Here is a 20,684-nt window from a genome sequence, read left to right as displayed (position 1 = left end):
CAGAGGCCTGAAGTCATGCATGCAGCAATCGACATGTTAAGCAAAGTTAAGCTAATTGTCTGAATTACCTGTAGCTTACATAATTATACAATAGTTAAAAATTGTGAAACTCTAAATCAAGGGTGCTATAAAAATAAAGTGTGGCACCGGTGTGAGAATGGCACAAGTATGTCATTTTAAACACAATTTTATCCTTTCTTCCTTTCCCATACTGTGGGAGTAAAAGGCAAAACATTTCAGCAGAATTAACATCCTCAAACATCAAAAACTTGATTATGAAGTTTTATGCAGTAGTAAGTGCAACCCTCTTTTGCTCATTGCAACAGCTACTGAACACAGGGAAAATGAAGAAGCATCCCAATGCCAGTGTTCCCTGCTAGCCAGATCTCCTCATGCTGTGCATTCAGTAGGTGTGCAATTCAAAAAGCTTGTTTATATTTCATCCATCCCCGTATGTTAGTTAACTTATCCAAATATTAGGTTTGGGAGTGGAGAAGCCCCTGTATTAACACACTGACTGCCATGAGGCCAGTAACAACCACAGCAAAGTCTTACCATTGACGTGTGCACACCAGAGGCCTGAAGTCATGCATGCAGCAATCGACATGTTAAGCAAAGTTAAGCTAATTGTCTGAATTACCTGTAGCTTACATAATTATACAATAGTTAAAAATTGTGAAACTCTAAATCAAGGGTGCTATAAAAATAAAACCCGACCTGGTGAATATTCCTGAAATGATTAGAGGTGTTATACATTGCTGTGTCTGAAAAAAGAATCTCGCTTCACTTACTATCTTTCAAATTATTTATTCAAAATTTGAAAATAGGAGTTACGAATAAGAATGCAGAGAGAGAGAGAGAGAGAGAGAGAATAGACCCTGTTGGTAGAGAGAAGACAGGAGGGATGTCGGTTATTTAACTGCAGTACATATATTGCTCTTTGCACATATAATAATTTTTTTACACATTATCAAAATAATTTAGGAAGTAACAAACTAGATGACACAAACACTCTTGACTGTGTGCCCATTCAAGTACTAAGCACATGTGTCTGCACACACACTTGCCTATACCCATGCGCGCACACACACACACACACACACACACACACACACACACACACACACACACTCTTTCTTCAATTTGGTAAATGTTTTGATAATCAGGTAACCATATGAGAGCTTCTGCTGTGAACCTTTATTCGATGCCAGGTAGCAGCTGTAGGAAATGAAAAACAAAAATGACATTAGTTTTCTTACAGCACATGACCAACAAGAAATAACACAAAATAATGATAGTCACAGATGAATGTTAAAGGGTGAAAATGTTAAATGACAGTACGTATGTTTCACTAAGACTGTTTTGTGGAAAAAGAGACAGCAAACAGCATTTTGGAGAAGTTTCTCCACAAAGACTGACACATACTACCACAGAAAAAAACCTGAAAATTAATATTAAGAACCTTCAACATCACAGCGTGTCAGCAATCATTGGTTAATATGTTAAAAAACTAGAAACCCGCCTTGATTGCGAAAAAAGCACCTAGTGTTAACCTAGGTTTCGGCGCGGATAACTACACCTTCTTCAGAACAATAAAACCCACAAGTGCCTAAGAAGATCTTTGTCAATGATTAAAAGAACACCATAGCTATACATTTATAAATGAAAAATAGAGAAAACACAAACAGTACATATGTACAAAGTCTAAACCGTTACTTAACTTAATGGTGTAACCTCCATCGAACATAGGCCGCTGTGAGGTGGAGGTTACACCATTAAGTTAAGTAACGGTTTAGATTTTGTACATATGTACTGTTTGTGTTTTCTCTTTTTTTCCATTTATAAATGTATAGCTATGGTGTTCTTTTAATCATTGACAAAGGTCTTCTTAGGCACTTGTGGGTTTTATTGTTCTGAAGAAGGTGTAGTTATCTACACCGAAACCTAGGTGCTTTTTTCGCAATCGAGGCGGGTTTCTAGTTTTTTAATGTAAAATTAATATTACCCTTTGCTACTAAATTTCTGTTTATCTTTTCTGAGTTACCACACCCTCAAAGCCGTTTACTCAAATTTATTTACTTTCTCATCCTTTTTATATCTTATTTGCTCTCCCAACAGATTGTTGGGATGAGAGATTGTACCAACTGTGTCAAATTTCAGTCTGTTACATTTCCATGCATAATTCTGGTATGTACCAATATCATGAAAAGGGAAGTTGCTTTCACGTTATAGTGGAAATGCTGAGTTGCAGATAGGCACAACAAAGACTGCCACAGATAAAGCTTTTGGATATTAAGGCCTTCGTCAACAATAGATGTAGACACACACACACACACAAAACTGACACGCACGACTGCAGTTTCAGGCAACTGAAACCACACTGCAAGCAACAGGATCAGTGCATGATGGGAGTGGCGACGGGGGTAAGGAGGAGGCTGGGTCGGGGAGGGGGAGGGATAGTAGGGTAGGGGAGCTATAAGTTCTTGAAAGGTATTGAAGTTTATATGCCTGTTATGTGATGAACTTCGCAATGAGGTATGTTCAGTATCAGACTAGTGCTTTGTGGTTCCACTACCATTTCTGTCAGTGTATTTATTACATTATGCCCATACAAGATCATATGTGCTGACAGTGAGGGGGAAGGGGTCAGAGAAGTGGAATGGGAAGTTCACACAATTCCATAAAATTCTGTTGCTTCTGTTGTATTGCATAGAATTTTAAGTACTGGTGCTCCTATTCAACTGTGCTAACATTTGGGGATAAGCAGTCACAATTCAGGAAATACATAAATGAAAATTCAAATACATGTCACTTTCGTATGATTGTGCCTTTAATTTGTGCATGGAATAAAGAAGGCATTGTAATCATGATTATTCTTAAGAACAGACAGAGGTACGACAGTCGGTGCTCAAACTGAAGATAAATGGGAGGGGCAGTTCCCTCATAACAGGTTCCTGAGAAAATATGGACATCGAGATTTCACAGAAAAATTGCACATAAAGTTTTCAATACGATTCTGACACATTATCTGTTGATATACAGTACAATAGTAGACAGTTCTTTGAAACACAGTAGTGGTCGGCTTACAAAGACATCTGCAAAAGAGCCTTTCAATCGAAAGTTCTTGATAACTTGCCGCGTCAAATTCAAATAAAATCTAAAGCTTTCAGTGATTGCCTCTTCCGTCATCATCATCATCATCATCAGGCCTGACTTATGAAACTGGTGAGGCTCCCACTTTTATGCTCAGAGAATTGACCACCATACATTTTTTCCAAAATCTTGTATTTAAGGTGACCCTGATGTTCAACACAGTGACTGGTAATAGTCCATAAAGACAGCACTATGTTAACTGCTGCCACCTTCACAAGGATATTGTACATTCCTGGTACTCTCAGGGAGAGATTACCTTCAACAGGTTGTGACCCATCTGTAATTTTCCCGCATGGCTGGAAGACCGGTCTGATTTCTTGCCTGTAAAGGACTCTACCCATCTTGCTATTTGTTTCACTGCACAATGACAGCCATGCTATGTTTGGTGCTCCTAGCTTGGTTGAACAGCATCACATCTTTGTTTCCTCAACAGCCCTGATTGCATATTGCCGACAGAATACCTGTTTACTTCTGAATACCATCACCAGATGATTATTTATCCAAAACAGTGCATTAGGGTGTTTAGCATCACTCTCTTTTGAGCTAGATGGCAAAAACTACAACTGTTGAGATATTAGGTCCACATGCATTGGTTTTTAATACACAGAATGGCTGTGTCATTTATCTGCTTCCCATTCTACACACACATCTAGGGAGGCCAACTTCCCATCCTCCTCCATCTCTGCTGTAAATCTTACATTTGGATGTATCTCATTCATATGGCTGATGAACTGCTGCAGCATTTCATTGCCTTGCAGCCAGACTAAAATTGTATCATCAGCATATGTGAAGAAACTCATTCTTCAAAATTATCCATGGTCAATGACAGTGGCACACTCATGGCTGTTTCATCAGTCATTCCATAATAATTTCCACCATTCAAAAAATGTTGAAGTTAAGGTGTACCTAACAATTTTACAATTTTCAGAGGAGAAATGAGAGGCCAATTGTTTACTTTTTACCAGTAACTTCATAAAAAAGGAGACCATGACTCACCAGGACTTCGCTTGGGCATATACTCGTCTGCTTTTTAATGTCTGCAAACATTTATAAGTTCTTAGTATTGTCTCTGCAATGGCCTATTAGTTAAATATTTTGCCAGCCAATAATACTCCCAGAGGTATATCATCTTTATGTATTTTACACAGGCCATACAATCTAGTGTTGCTGCTCTTGGTCCTAAATTCTTCACAAGTTTGTCAGTGAGGCCAAGGTTCTTTATCAGCTGCCCTATCTTCATGTTAAGTGTCGATGCAGCATCCCATTCAAGAATCCAGTATGTGCTACCTTCCAATAATACACACATCCTTATAACCTGTAGCATTGAGATTAAACATAGCATTCTTGTCAACTGGTAATCTCCATTCTCCTTCAACAATTTAGATCCTTATCTGTTTAGTCATCGAAAGTTTGGGACTTTATCCAAATTTCAGGGGGAAAATTAGCTCTTAATCCAAAGACTCCATTGTGAAATGCTTTGTAGCCATGTTAGTTTCTTCTATAGAGATAACATAACATGCAGCATCCATCAGCCTTAGAAGTTGTGCATAAGCAAACACAGCTCCTGAGTATTGTGACTTTTCATACCAAATTTTGCAGTGGTCAGGCATCATACAAGAGCTGCTGCAGTGAACAATATTTTATTCGAACTATGCTATCAGCAACAAGAGGCCATGTCTTATGAGGTATGAACTTGATGCCAATGCTTGTTCCTTATTTAGTTGCCATCTATTTTTGTCAGCAGCTCTCACCATGGAATTGGGAATGGGTATATATGACTTTGGCTGCACATAAACACTATAATTTAACCAATACAAGGAAGAAACAGGCTGATAAATTTTAGCATTTCAACCCTCAACTAGTATCAGATGTCTGTGAAACATCTATCGAATTATCTGATGGTCATCCCCTCCCCTTCTTGTGTCATTTCACGTTTTCTCTCCATATACCTTACAGTTGGAGTGTTGGTTTCTACAGTGAAAATAATGTGCTGTTTGTCGTATTTTATCTTCAGTAAATGCCCAGTAAATCACGAAGACATCTCACAGATGTACGACACCAGTTCCACGATTATCATCAGACAGATGTATTTACCATTATTTCATGTTTATTGTGATAATTATGATGTGAGATATTATAGTTATTACTGACAGTGTCTCTTGATTAATTCACACAAAATGTAAGCACAACTAAGTCCTTCTGCCCTTCAAAACAACTTGAACAGACTGGTTATTCTCATCGAGTTCCAAGAGTAAATGAACCGAACTTCGGAATGCATTTGAAACCACTTCACCAGGAGAAAAGGATAACCACCAACTAATATCAAAACCAGACAGCGTAACATTGTGTTGCAGATTCCTGGTTTGCAACCTAAGGCTAATGCTTCAGGTAGAAATCCAGATGTTTAACAAGTATGAGGTCTACTTTTCACTTAAGACATTTTAGACGAGATCCTGCACTGGTTGAACAATGAAACTGGTAGAACTGGAGTAAAGTGCTCTTGAAAGAACCTATCTTTCATACATGACATTAATGTTCTTGAACTGAAAGCTTTCATATGATTACTCGTATTCATAGCAATCTTCAAATCCAATAATGAATCGCAGGTAAGCTTTTCTCAGCAAATGGAACCAGCCATGATTTTTTCATGGTCCTATGACCAAGGAAAGGTTCTTTGTTTATTGACAGCTCTTCATTTCAGCAATCCAGGTAACAGGGAAAAAAAGGATGATGCAACTGTAACAGTGTGAAAAATTTTAATATATTTACTGAGAACTGTCTTCAGTGTTATTCTCCAGGTTTTACTGTGTGTATTGATGAAATGGTTTTGAATTTTGACAGTCATTGTAGGTTTTCAAAGTAAATGCAAAGAAAACCAGTAAAATATGGGTTAAAGATTATTTGTATGACATACAGCAGGACCCAGTACTTATACTACACCCACATTTATTCAAAGACATGCAGTGCTGAACAAAATCTCTCTGCAAGGTAACAGAAACTGAGCATTCCCATACAATTGGTACTGAAGCTCACCAGACCAATCCAAAAGATACCCTAAAATATCACTTTGAACTTTTGTTCAGCTCTACTGAACTTGTCAATGAACTTCTGAAAATAGAACCAGTATGTGGGAGCTGTGATGAAAAATAAGAAAGATACCACCACAGTTTCAACCAAGTAAGAAACATGCAGAGTAGTGTACTATTTATGGCTTCACAGAGAACATTATTTTCTTATGTACTTAAAATGTAAAAAGCAACAATTTTTCCACCCACGCACCACTCCATGACTGATGATTTGGACATATGTAAGTCGGACTTTTTTTTTAATAATTTAACTAAAGATGGTGCTATGAGGCTAGATCAGAAGAGCATGAACTACCCAGCCAGCAGAAGAACTCATTTGCTAGAAATGGCACTATTTTTACAATTATTGATGTGGGATGTGGTTCCAGTGTTCTCATTCTTCATCAATTCTATTCTGATGTTTAGAAAATGGCCAAACTTGATTTTATGATAACACCTGGAAAGTTGTGGGTGTACACACATATATGTCAAAGCTCTAATCAGTTGAAAAGTCTTCCACATGAGCTAACATTCTACTTGAGGAGAATTGTAAAGATGGATGATGAAAGAGAGAAACCTGAACATACTGTTTTTTTTTTTTTTTTTTTTTATAGAATTGTAAAATGTACTAGTATTGCAGGCCCAAACTGAAGAGAACAAAGTATCCATGCCAGAACTGTGTGAAACTGATCTGCTTGGAGTGCACCAAAACAATATGTGGAAAGTGTTTCGCTGATAACTGACAAACAAAACACGTGTATTTTCATAAATTTTTGATGTGTATGTCATAGATTTTTAATTTGGAAAATGTTAGCTACTGCTGTTACACATAATGTTGAGACATATAAGGAAAAAACTGTAGCATATTATGCAATGAAGAAAACTATATGGTCTCTAATAAGATACCAGTTACATTACAAGATTGTGTGATACTAGTTAAGGGTTAACTGTGAACAAGGACTACCGCTGTTCACTGTACTATCATCAACATCTCCAGCAGGAACTTGACAAAGCCACTATTTCAGTTCTCAGCAAAGACCTGAATTTTGCTCCACCTCCATTAACACTACAAGTTGGTGAAATTACCAGTGGTGTGGAACAAGCAGTGTGTCTTCTCCCTTAGGAAGTGGCAGCTGAGATGAGGCTTGCCACTCCTGCCCCCAGAAAAAGTCCAGTATTAGCAAGGTGGGGAAACAAGAACTGGCATCACTGGAGAAGGATAAAAATTAGTTGTTTTACTGGCTGACAAGGGGAATGCAATGCTACAGTCATCCTCAATGTTACAGATGATCATAATGCTACAGATTATCATAAGAAAGCATGTTTATTATTGGAAGACAGCGCATACTGGACTCTTAAATGAGATCCCACATTGACACTTAACAGGACAACAGGGGAGCTACAAAAGAACTCTGGCCTCTCTGATGAACTTGTGAATAATTTAAGGCCAAGTGCACCTAGGCCACCCATGTGGTATGGTTTCCCTAAGACACACAAATATGGTGTACCACTGAGAGCAAATGTTAGTGCTGTCGGCTCTCTTGCATAAAAGCTGGAAAGTATTTAAGTAATTGGCACCTGTAATTGGGCACATAGACACCATATTAACACACTAAGGAAGGGTTTGAGTTTACTCATGTTTTGTGCGCGTTTGATTGCAGACGGATCATGAGATAGCTTTGTTTACTACACACTGCCTGTAGATTTCATCTAGTTAGGTGTTTACACCCATAGGCAACATAGCAAATGTGATTCCTTTCATGTAACTTTTTCTTATTTGGCACTGTGAGTGTATTTTGATATTTCCAATAGTTACCATTTCCATCAAAGTTCCTCCTGCCTTTAGCGATGGTCCTATTCAGAAAATGGAAAGGAATGAATGAATCTGAAACAATTTTGGAGGCTTTTACCGATAGGTGTTTACATGTTCCTGGTGGGAATGAATATCCAGTTGACTGTGTGAAGGAAGGAATTTGTGGTTTTGAGTACAGTTCCAGTGGCAGCGGCATTTTTAAACCTGTAAAGAAACATAGAATAGCCATGTTGTAAAGTGCAACTGTTTGAAGGTCATTCTAGGGACATTAAATTTCCAACACAAAGTGACTGTAGACTCTGTGATAAGCCTGATGCTTGGCAATTTCTTGTTTGAATTGTTTTGCAAGGAGTTGTGCACCTACCATGATCGGATCTCAGTAAAATGTAAAACTTCGCCTAATGCATTCAATTGGTCTCCCATTACACGAAGAGGCAAGAAGAAATTCCTTGGTCTAATTCCTCTAATAGGACACATAAGAAAAGATAGAAGCAAAGATTACTTGTCAACAGACCCCTAATAGCTATTCCAATATTTTCACAGACTAAGTAGCAATAGATCTGAACAGATTTTGACATTCTGCACTTTAATGACAATGCAAAATAGAACAACAGCTCTGGGAGACTCTTCACAGTTGAACCTGTACTGGATTATTTCCTTGATAAATTCAGGGCACTTTACAAACTAAAGAAACATTTGTCTTTGGAAAGGGAATGATTTTGGGGGGGGGGGGGGGGGGATGATGATTCACTGGAGAGAATGCTTGTTAGCATTGTGTGTGTGAGTAACATGCCATGTCCACAATATGGATATTTATGTTGAAGAAGAGAAGAAATCTCAGCCCTCCTGGTAGGTGGCACCATATCTACCAGTATAATTATTATAACAGTACCTCTTCTGCATAGATACTACTGAGAAACAAAACCAGTGTCTGTGGTATTATAGGGTGAACAGAGGTTCACTCCAAACTCTGAAAACTGAAGCATCAAGAATGAAGAAAAGTGGTACAGTTTTCTGCAGAAATATGACACTCTTCTCCTCATATGGAATGCCAGAATGATATCACCAATTTATAAGGCCTCAGTCTCATATACAGGGATGAAAAATAGAAGAACCAGAGAGGATATATTGAAGCCTGTGTGTGTGTAAATCAATACAATGTGCATGTATAAAGAGTGGGCTGTGCAGATCAGTGCCTTTCATACTATCCTGTTCTAAGAAAATTCATGAAATTGAAAAAAAAGTCATCCTTTTTAAATACCCTGAATCCAGAAAAAATACTGTATAACCAGTTTCTCCTTTTGGTGCAAAACACTAGATCACTGACAATGATGATGAAGTTTCTCTGCATCCAGGGAGAGTGATGTCCAGCCCATCCCCTAGTGGAAAAGGAAGAGCACCATGTAAACATCCATCTGTAAGGCTACCAGGTGAAAGGAAGTAACATAAACCAGTGTCTATTTCAAACAATGGGAAGAAGAAATTTCCTAGCCTGCAGAGTTAGTGCTGCCAGTGGAAAAAGAAGTGGAACAAGATATATTTGCAAATTTTGTACAGTTCCATTTCATTGAGATAAATGTTTTATGTAGTATAGTACATTAGAAAAGTATTAGAAACCTTTGTTCATATATAGCCTCCAACCTAAATACAATATATGAAATAAAAGTAACTGTAGTAACTGTAAAGGATAAGGTCACCTCTCCCTTGCCCAGTGGGGGTGCTGTCTTGTCACAACGTCTCGATGGGTTTTGTACCCATCACCTTAAAGCTTGAAGATAATGGGTATGAAACTCATTGAAACATTGCAACATGACGATGTCATCACTCAGCTGATCACCTCAGAAAATTCAGTAGTATATATTATAACAAAGGAACAGATTAACAAATGGGCACTGCAGAATTTGTGTGATTAATGCATTTATTGTTGTTTACAATAAGACAGTGGATTATGATGATTACTTTTAAATGTCATTTACAATTACACCACAATTATAATTTACAAAGAGTGGTACTTTTCTGCTTGCATTAAAAATTATTGTTTCATGATGTGGAGAAATATTTAATGTTCAAACACTGAAAGTTTAAAATAGAAATGATGCAATGTTGATGAGATGTGAATTTATTTATGGTTACATGCAAACACAAAACAGTTAGCCAAAAAAGTACTGTTTTGTGTAGTCAAACGATTGCCCCAAAAGGGGATTAGAGAACCTGCAAGACAGTTATGTTGTCTGAGCTGCATGCAACTCAGACAGCACATAATGCCTGGCCACTGTGATAAGTTGGAATAAAATATCTGGTCCTTTATGTGTTAAAGAACTCATAAATGTAAGTAGACCTCACAAAGCAGATGGAGCTATGTCTAAGTGAAGTTATGTCTCCCTTCCTGAAAATTGTAGTAAAATTATTTTGACACACAAATTATTATGAAATGGCTGATGGAACAGCCATGAGTTCATCACTCTCTCCAGTCTTAGCTATTTATTTATTTATTTATTTATTTTTAGGGAGGAATTCAAAGAACAAGTGTGAACAGTGCCTCCCTCCAAACATCCTACTTCTTCAGATATGTTTACAATTCATTCTTAATCTGGCTGCACGGCAGTGAGGTGCTTCAGCAGATCACTGGCCACTTGAAAAGTATACAGCTAAACCTAAGATTTACAACAGAGATGAAGAAGGAGGTGGGAATTGCTCTTTTTAAATGTGCTGCTCGAACAGAAAGCATATGGATGTCTGTGTATTGAAAACCAATGCATATGGACCTGACCTATATCTCAATGGGTGCAGTTTTTATCATGGAGCTCAGAAGAAAATTGTGCTGAATATTCTAAAACACAGGGCCAGAATTATTTCAATCAAAGATCACCTCAGCTTTAAGATTAATCATTTAATGATGCACTTCAGCAGGAATGGGTATTCTGTATGTGAAATTAGGTCAACTGTCAAGGAAACCAAAACACAATGCCACTCAAATGAGCCAGGATGAGCAACACATGGCACAGCTTCCATTTTACAGTATAACAACTAGTAACATATAGCCGGCTGATGTGGCCGAGCGGTTCTAGGCGCTTCAGTCTGGAACCGCGCGACCGCTACGGTTGCAGGTTCGAATCCTGCCTCGGGCATGGATGTGTGTGATGTCCTTAGTTAGGTTTAAGTAGTTCTAAGTTCTAGGGGACTGATGACCTCAGATGTTAAGTCCCATAGTGCTCAGAGCCATTTGAACTAGTAACATAGGTAGAGTCCTAAACAGGCAAGGAATCAAAACATTACTTGGGGCACTGTGTACAGACTAAAGCTGATCACTGTGTTGAAGATCAGTGTCACCTTAAATACAGTATTTATGAAAAACCCACAGTGGTCAAGGACAGCCTTTTAAAAATAAACACAAGATTATGTTTGGACATATGAGAACTTGACTCTTGTATTAAACTATTGGGACTCTGTAACTAAAAAAGAAGAGGAAATTACACTATGTGACAACAGCTTTAGAGACACCAGATATGTCCTCAGCTATGTGTGGATGGCATGAACTTGTTAAAGCAAGAGTGCAGAGGATGACTTCTCTTAGTTTACCACATGATGTACATGGTGGTGATGTAAGCAATGCTGAACAGTGAGTGCAAATGTAATCTACGGAAATAAAGGACCCCATCTCAGCACATTTCATTTCTGTGACATAATGTAGCCAATCAAATGTCATCCTTTGGCATGAAAATGGGATCCTCACCAGCTTCATGACAGTCAGACTTAGTCCCTGATGATAATGATGGCAGCAATCTTTAAAAGACTGAATTTTATCTTAATTTGATGTGACAAGTTAACAGAGAATTTTTTATCCATAACCCTGGTGTGTTTGCAAGCTCAAGGAAGAAGTATTTTTCTGTCCCATTAAACTGCAATAATATATCCCACACTTCATGGTTTCATTAATACTAACATCAGCTGATAAACAAAATTCTTAAACAATTGGGGAGGGGTGGAGGGGGATACTTAGAAGTTGATCTTTGTTCACCACATAATATGACTATCTCCAGCATATAAAGTAATTATAACTTCTGTGTGACAAGTATACTACGAATAAGTCAATTGCATCATGCTAAATTCATTTTGCAGCCACGTTCCCTCCTCCCTGCCAACACACACACACACACACACACACACACACACACACACACACACACACACACACTTGAAAGCATGACAATGTAAAAATCAACAATGTTAAATTTGCACAGTTCTATATTTTAATGCATTTTACATACCATGAAATCACAGTGTCATTACATGTCCCATGAAGAGAATAGTCCAGGTTGTTTTGTTAACTATCATAAACATGAATGGATGATCAGCCTTGAACACTTCTGGCATTGACAGAAACCGTGGCTCTAAAGACACTCCTACAAAAAAGAGAGATTCATTTTAATGTAAACCTCTTTGCTATTGTAAGTACAATTGTGATAGTATATGTAACTATAAATGCAATTCTCCACAAGAAACAGAGTCATGTCTTGGGACTGGCATATACACTAAATAAAGGAAGTACTCTTTATGTATGAACAGATTGCTGCTGGCTCAAACCATGTTAACTGACAATTACACTGACCATCTGTGAAATTGTCTATTCAGTCACAAACTGTGATGTGGTGCTGACTATGTTCATCACTATGACAGAATCCAGTACTGACGAGTGCATGAAGTACACCTCTTTTCTACAGCTACAAATGCATTCTGTAAACCACTATGAAATGAAATGCGATGCATCAGGTACTTTCCATTGTACAACATTGCAAAGCAGGTACCATTAAATTATAAGTGCTATAATCATGACTGAAACAGAGTGCGTGGTTTATGTAAGTAACAATAATTAGGATAAAGGGCAAATAAAGAAAGACAGATACAATGCATCCCATTATTTGTTTTACTTTATTGCTGATATATATGGTTTAGCAAAAACTCTTTCATTGTAATTAAATTTTACATAGCACCCATTAGTGTTCTACATCTATCACTGCCCCACCAATATCTTCAGTCTTAGTGTTTTTTCACTAGCCATTTGGGGAAACACTGAACAGTGAAGATGAACTCTCAATCACCTACTTCAAATTGATAGGATGAAAAATAATGTTAGTCAGTGGGCACAACTACTTGAGTCACTAGATCTCATTTCAACACCTGACAGAGGTACTGCCTAGAAACAGCTGATTGTTATTTGCTGTCTAATTGATTGATTAATTTTTTTAAAACAGTAATTCCTTTGTGAGACTATTGAGGTACAGTTCTCAGTTCCAATTACGTTCATAGTCACCCATAATAATCAAAACACTGAATTATTAGCATGCAACTTCCAATGAGTAATATGTATCAAATATAATTACACATTAGAAACAAACACCCATTATGGGGAATAGTCACATGTATTGGAATAAGTTCTTGTAAGATTATTTGTAAATAAAAAATGTAACTATAACTGTTTCTACAGCATCTGTTTATAATTGTGTACCATATGTCATGAAACAACAAAGTGCCATTTTCATGAGTTACATTGTGCTTTGAGTTAAAAATGTGCAACAAATTGTCAAAAATAACTACTTTTTCATTGCTCCTAAAGTGATCACACCTTTCATGCTTTTTAGGTAAAATTTATAATTGCCAAGTTTCCAGGTTTGCAGCTGAGTTAAAGTGATCAATCCTTCACAATATTTTGACAATTTTCCTTGTCATCTTCATTTGGTTTTGATCACAGATTTCACTGCTCTCTGTTTGGATTCCTAATCAGAAGTGATTACTTCATGGCTCTTTTCTTCTTCAAAACAGATGTATGAATATATAAGCCAATGTTTAAATATCAACATTACACTGTATTACTGCACATTTCAATAAAAAAACTTTCTATAAAACATAAAAAATGAACTACTGCCATTACAAACTGCTTCTTTATGCTTACAGTTACAATGTTAATGTGATTTTTATAGACACAATTAGTTGTTTCTTCTTCTGCTACTCCTCCTCCTGCATCATCATCTTCAAAGCATAAACAACAACAAATCAGACAGTTATTCAATAAGTACGATCAACACTACTTTGAAGAAAGGTCCTTTTCAGTTATAGTATAAGTTGCTTTTGCCCTTCTACCATGTACTTTGTTAGTCAACTTATCAAAGGAAAACAACTGGCTACGTATTATGGGAGTGGAGCCTTTTTATGCTGAATTGCAAATCGGGATACACAGTTCCACAGCCTACATAATGCATACACTGATGAGCTAAAACATTATGACCACCTGCTTAATATCTTGTTTGTCTACCTCTGAAATGAAATACATCACTGATCTGCATATCAGGGATCCAACAGCTTGTTGGTAGGTTTGTGGAAGTATGTCTATGCACAGGTCATGTAATTACATAAATAAAGGTCCAAAAGACCATTGTAGCATGGCTCTTGCTCTGAGAGACAGATAATTATACTGCTGAAAGGTGACATCATCATCAGGGAAGACTTCAAGCATGAAGGGATGCAGGTGGTTCGCAGCTGTCAACGTGTCATCGATTACTACCACAGGTCCCATCCAAGTGGAAGAGAATGACTCACATAGCATAATCAGGTTTGCCACAAGTTCTGGAGATCAGGGAATGTCAGGGAATTTCAAATGTGTCAGGGAAATACCAGGGAAACTTGGGAAAAAAAGAATGGAAAAATCTTGTTTTTGTCTCATTAGATGGAATGGTTAATCCAGGATGGGACGTAACAATATTATGGAAAGGGAAGTTGCTACTCACCATATAAGGGAGATGCTGAGTCGCCAATAGGCACAACAAAAAAGACTGTCACAAATAAAGCTTTCGGCCAGTAACAGTAAGGCCTTTGGCGACAGAATAGAAGTAAGGAGGAGGCCGGGGTGGAGAGGGGGAGGGATAATAAGGATAATAAGGACAGTGAAATGCTGCAGGTTAGACGGAAGGCAGGCAAGAGGTGGGGAGGGAGGAGAGGGTAGTGGAAACGGAGAGAAGTAAAAAGACTGAGTGTGATGGTGGAATGAGGGATGTGTGGCTGGAAGAGGAACAAGGAAGGTGCTGGATATGTGAGGACCTTCCTTAGTCATTGTCCTCACCCATCAAGCCTTTTCCCCATTCCCATTCAAGCGTCATTCCACCATCATACTCAGTCTTTTTACTTCTCTCTTTTTCTGTTACTCCCTTCTTACTGCTTGCCAATCCAATCATGCATTGGTGCCACAGCTCGCAGTGTGGCTTCAGTTGCCTGAGACTGTAGTCATGTGTGTATGGGCATGCTGGTCTGTCATCTATTTTTGACGAAGGCCTTATTGGCCAAAAGCTTTATTTGTGACGATCTTTTTGTTGTGACTCAGCATCTCCGCTATATGGTCAGTAGCAACTTTCCCTTTCATAATATTGTTAGATGAAATGGTTTGTTCACTGAGATGTCATCCATCATCGTTGGCTGGGTGCAGCTTCTCCCCTTTGTACCACTGCCTTCAACTTGCAGTCCGTACTGCCACCACTTCTTGCCACTAGCCTAACAGCTGCCGACGAGAGGCTGGGAAGCGTGAGGAGTGGCTTGTTTGGATCTGATTTTCAAAGATTGCTGATGCAGCGGCCGGAGACAGTGTGTATGAGTTGTGTCTGAGTGATTTGCGGAAGTTATCTTTTGCATGGACTGATCACTGTGGTCTCATTTCTTCAGCATGGTGTCTGCGACACATGAATGGCTGGCCACACCATTGGATTTCCATGATGGGCCAAAACCGCAGGCCATTTCTGTAAGTATCTCTAAAAGATCAGGCCTGCCAATCTGAAGCTTGTCATTTCCCAGTAATGTGCAAGTCCTGCAAGTCAGATCTGGTCTCACCAATCTGTCCACAGGCTGGGTCTGTCTGTGTGTGGCATAATGCGGCAGAATTTTTGGTCTGTCCATGGACCCAAGACTGCAGTGTTCCTCGGCAGGCCACGGGTGATGGATTTCAGGAATTGCAACTGCCTCACCACAAGTACATTCTACAGTGTTGTGTTGTAGTATGTTTTGGCACTTCGAAAGTAGTTTATATATTAGAAAGTATGGACAGTAAAAAGAAGAAAACTGGCAGTCACTGGCGGTTTGTATGCTATGTACTCACATATTTCTCGAAAAACAAAAAATCACATGATACCTGTAAATAATAGACGTAACAGTAATAGCTGACAATAACGAATACATTAGAGCCAATATTTTATTGGTGGTCACCTATAGTGTTGGTTTACACAATTCTTCCTTGCCATATACACTTCTTTCAAGAAGCCTACTTTTTTCTGAGGTTATTTCTGAAAACAGTGAAGGTATTTTAAATCTGTCTTGCACTTCCAAGGAAATGTGTATTATTGTCAGCAAACGTGTTTCGTTTTATTGAAATATAACAACAACAGTGGTCTTTATGAAACACACATACGATTTGGCTTGCTTTCCCCATCAAAAAACAGTTCATTACAAAAGATGTTGATGCCAGTACTTAAGATTTTTGCTCACATGGGGGAGAAATACAGAAGTCTTTACATATTTTTCAGATCTCAAAATCTGTCAGGAAAAAATGATAAAACCAGTCTGGAAATCAGTGAAATATCAGGGAATTCCACTTGGGGGAAACTTCTGGCAACCCTGATATTACAGCTCCCACCAGCCTGTGTACATAGTGTGCTGTACATTTCAAGCTGCTACTTACCTCAATAAAGGCTTCTGTGGAGACGACCATAGACCTAGTGTAGTGATTCACCTGAAGAGCTGACACGTTTCCATTGATCAACAGTCGAATCCCAATGGTCCCGTGCCCACTGCAATTGTAATTGATGATACCATTGGGTCAACATGTGAAAATGTACGAGTGGTCTGCTGCTGAGTTCCATGTTCAAAAATGTACAATGGACAGTGTGCTCTGAAACACTTGTGCAGGCACCAGCATTGTGCTCTTTCGGCAGAGATGCTACACATCACTATCTATCCCATTTTACAGAATAGACAAGCCTCGAAACCTCACATTCTTTGAAGAGACGTGGACATCCAACCATTTCACGCCTACTGGTGATTTCCACTATCTTTGCCATTTTTGAGATGCTCATTCACAGGCTCCACATAAAAATAATCTCTGTTACTGTGTCACATGCCTGCAACGCCACCAGGCAGCACCCAATGTCCCGGTGTGCGTTGGTCATAATGTTTTGCCTGATCTCAGTGTATACAGAAGGTACTGCTGAACAGCAGTACTCTTAGCCAGTTTTTAAATTTCTGGTGACAGCGAACAGTCTGTCCTATCTTCATAGCCAACTGGGCCAGAAGAGATAACTTCATAAAAATAAAGAAAGACAGATACATGGCATCTCATTATTCATTTAACTTTATTGTTCATATATGCAAATTACACTCTAAGAAGAAGAAACAATGACACACCATGAAGGAATTGTCTGAATGACACAGAAATTGGTAGGTGTGAAGTACACATATAGCCAAACAAATGATTAAAGTTTCAGAAAAATTGGATGATTTATTCTAGAAAAAGAACTTCACAAACTGACCAAGTCACTAATGCATTTGTCCACCTCTGGTCATTATGCGAACAGTTATTCAGCTTGGCATAGATTGATAGTTATTGGATGTCCACCTGAGGACTATCGAGCTAAATTCTGCCAAATTCGTGCTTAGATCGTCAAAATCCCCAAGCTAATTGAGGACCCTATCCATGATGCTCCAAATATTCTAAATTGGGAAGAGATCTGGCAACCTTGCTGGCTAAGGTAGTATCTACCAAGGGCCAAGGTAGGGTCTAGCAAGAACGAAAACAAGCAGTAGAAACTCTCACAGTGTGCAGGTGGACATTATCTTGTTGTAATGTAAGCCCACGATGACTTCCCGTGAAGGGTAACAAAAAAGGATGTAGAGTATCATCTACATAATGTTGTGCTATAAGGGTGCTGTAAGAGGTCCTATTATTGAAAGAAATGGCACTCCAGGTCATCATTCCTGGTTGTTGGGCCGCATGGCAGCAACAATCAGGTTGGTATCTCACCACTGTCTGGGACATCTCCAGACAAACTTTCACTGGTCACTGGGGCTCAGTTTGAAGTGGAACTCATCACTGAAGACAATTTCACTCAAGTGAATAAGATTCCAGGCTGAAGATGTGTGTGTCTTCATGTTTGCCAAAACCTAGTTTGCCCAGCTAGGGTGTATGACCTTTCCCCACTTGAGAAAGTTTGGAGCATTATGGGAAGGGCCCTCCAACAGGATTTTGATGATCCAATGGGCCATCTGGACACAACTTGGCAAGATATCCCTCAGGAGGACATCCAACTACTCTAGCAATTAATGCCACCCCAAATAACAGCTTGGCCAATGTGTTACTGACTTGCTCAATTTGTGAAGCTCTTTCTCTTGAATCAGTCATCCAGTTTTTCTGTGACTGTAATCATCTGTTTGTCTGTACATGTATATTACATTTACCAATTTCCATACCATTTTGATTATTCCTTTGTGGTGTGTGTGTGTGTGTGTGTGTGTGTGTGTGTGTGTGTGTGTGTGTGTGAGAGAGAGAGAGAGAGAGAGAGATTTGTCTTAGAGTATATGTGAGATTTTTTGAACATTTTGTGTGTTGCTTGTGCATTTCAAATTTCACTTGCCATCGCTAGCATAAGAGCATGTGAGAAAAGACTAGCTGCTCATTGATGATCAACTTTCTATTTTAAACTTGTGTTGATCAATTTCTGTCAGTCACTTTACGAATCTCTCTTCTCTGTCTGTGTTATATGGAAAGTGGACAACAGTAGCCATTTGCCAAATTTTCTGAGTGTAGACAGAAAATAGCTTACTTGGGTGTGAGGGATTTTGGTGTAGAGGAAGATGGCACCAACAATGATGAGTAGGGATCCAGGTGGTAAAGGGGTGGCCCATTGTAGCTGGTTATTGTGCTCCCATTGAATGAATTTCCCCTCTTGTCCATCAACACCTGCAACCAATTGCCCGAAGCCTAGCCTCTCACATCAAAGAGACTAACCACTTCTTTCAACAACTCTTGGGCCTTATGGAGGATTCAGGATAGAGTGTCTTGGCTCTGAGTCTAGCTCATGGAGATATCATCATTAAACCTGAACCAGACAATTGTTTCTCGAGCGCCGCCACCCCTTTAGCACCTGGATCCCTACTCAACACTGTTGATGCCACCTCCCTACACACAAACATTGCTGATGCCCATGGCCTTGTCCCTATCAAACAGTACTTCTCAACTGACTGACTGAGGGGGGGGGGGGGGGGTGTTATGGGACTAAAAAGCAGTCACCAGTCCCACAATTCTTAAGTTACTTCTGTAAGATAGAGGATTCACTAAGAGTGAGCGGATCCAGTCAGAGAGGTCAAACTATAAAGTCCTTCATATTCCAGACTCATTACCTCAGCCCTTTTATACATCTTTTCAACCATATCCGGTCACACAGCTTCACCTTTGAGGAGAAGACATACAAACAATTCTGTAACACTGCCATGGGCAGGTCCATGGCACCATCCTATGCCAACCTCTTTATGGGTCATCTAGAGGAAACCTCACTAATCTCCCAAAGCACTTGTCTGGTTCAGGTTTACTGATCATATCTCCATGATCTACACAGCCTATTCTCATTCCTCCACAACCTGAATGCCTTCTCTCCCATCTGCTTCACCTGGTCCTCCTAAATCCAACATGCCACATTCTCGGACGTCAACCTCCACCTATCTGAAGGTCCCATCCACACCTCTGTCCATATTAAACACACTAACCACCAACAGTACCTGCATTTTGTCAGCTGTCACCTCCTTCCACACCAAACAATCATTCTGATACATTCTGGCCACCTGTGGACAGCATATCTGAGTGACAAGAATTCTCTCAGCTACAAAGTAACGTCCTCCTCATCACCCAGTATCATACTGGCTAGAGAAACTGAACCATATCCTTAGCGAGGGTTTTGATTATCTATCACCATGCCCAGAAATGAAAACATTCTTCCAAAGAAACTTCTCACCCCTCCTGAAATGGTATTCTGTTGCCCACTTAATCTACACCACATCGTTGTCCATGCCACTCCCAACCCTTTGCCACAGGGGTCATATATCCCTGTGAAAGACATAGGCACAAGACATTCCCAATTCATCCACCCATCATTTCCCACTCCAGTTCTGCTACAGGCTTATTCTACCCATCAGAGGCAGGGTCACCTGTATAAGCAGCCATGTGATGCACCAACTCTGTGCTACCACTGCACAGCTTTTTATACACTCCTGGAAATGGAAAAAAGAACACATTGACACCGGTGTGTCAGACCCACCATACTTGCTCCGGACACTGTGAGAGGGCTGTACAAGCAATGATCACACGCACGGCACAGCGGACACACCAGGAACCGCGGTGTTGGCCGTCGAATGGCGCTAGCTGCGCAGCATTTGTGCACCGCCGCCGTCAGTGTCAGCCAGTTTGCCGTGGCATACAGAGCTCCATCGCAGTCTTTAACACTGGTAGCATGCCGCGACAGCGTGGACGTGAACCGTATGTGCAGTTGACGGACTTCGAGCGAGGGCGTATAGTGGGCATGCGGGAGGCCGGGTGGACGTACCGCCGAATTGCTCAACACGTGGGGCGT

General features: G+C 39.5%; 1 protein-coding gene across 2 annotated transcripts in view; it reads right to left on the bottom strand.

The window, feature by feature from the left end:
• Nucleotides 1–835: 835 nt before the first annotated feature.
• LOC126161516 (leukocyte elastase inhibitor-like) overlaps nucleotides 836–20,684 on the bottom strand; it is a 147,527-nt gene continuing 127,678 nt past the window's right edge. Inside the window, exons 8-9 of one of the 2 annotated variants that reach the window (XM_049917423.1) lie at nucleotides 12,300–12,434; nucleotides 836–1,218 (exon numbers count right to left, since the gene is read on the bottom strand). In XM_049917423.1, the coding sequence (XP_049773380.1) occupies nucleotides 12,307–12,434 (128 nt within the window). In that variant the 3' untranslated portion in view covers nucleotides 836–1,218; nucleotides 12,300–12,306. Of the gene's footprint in view, nucleotides 1,219–12,299; nucleotides 12,435–20,684 lie in introns of those variants that run through there. The other variant, XR_007534927.1, reaches the window with a different exon arrangement.

This window comes from Schistocerca cancellata, chromosome 2 (assembly GCF_023864275.1).
Source record: "Schistocerca cancellata isolate TAMUIC-IGC-003103 chromosome 2, iqSchCanc2.1, whole genome shotgun sequence".
Taxonomy (NCBI): Eukaryota; Metazoa; Arthropoda; class Insecta; order Orthoptera; family Acrididae; genus Schistocerca; species Schistocerca cancellata.
The sequence above is the reverse complement of the archived record's forward strand: the minus strand, read 5'-3'. Positions and strand labels throughout refer to the sequence as shown.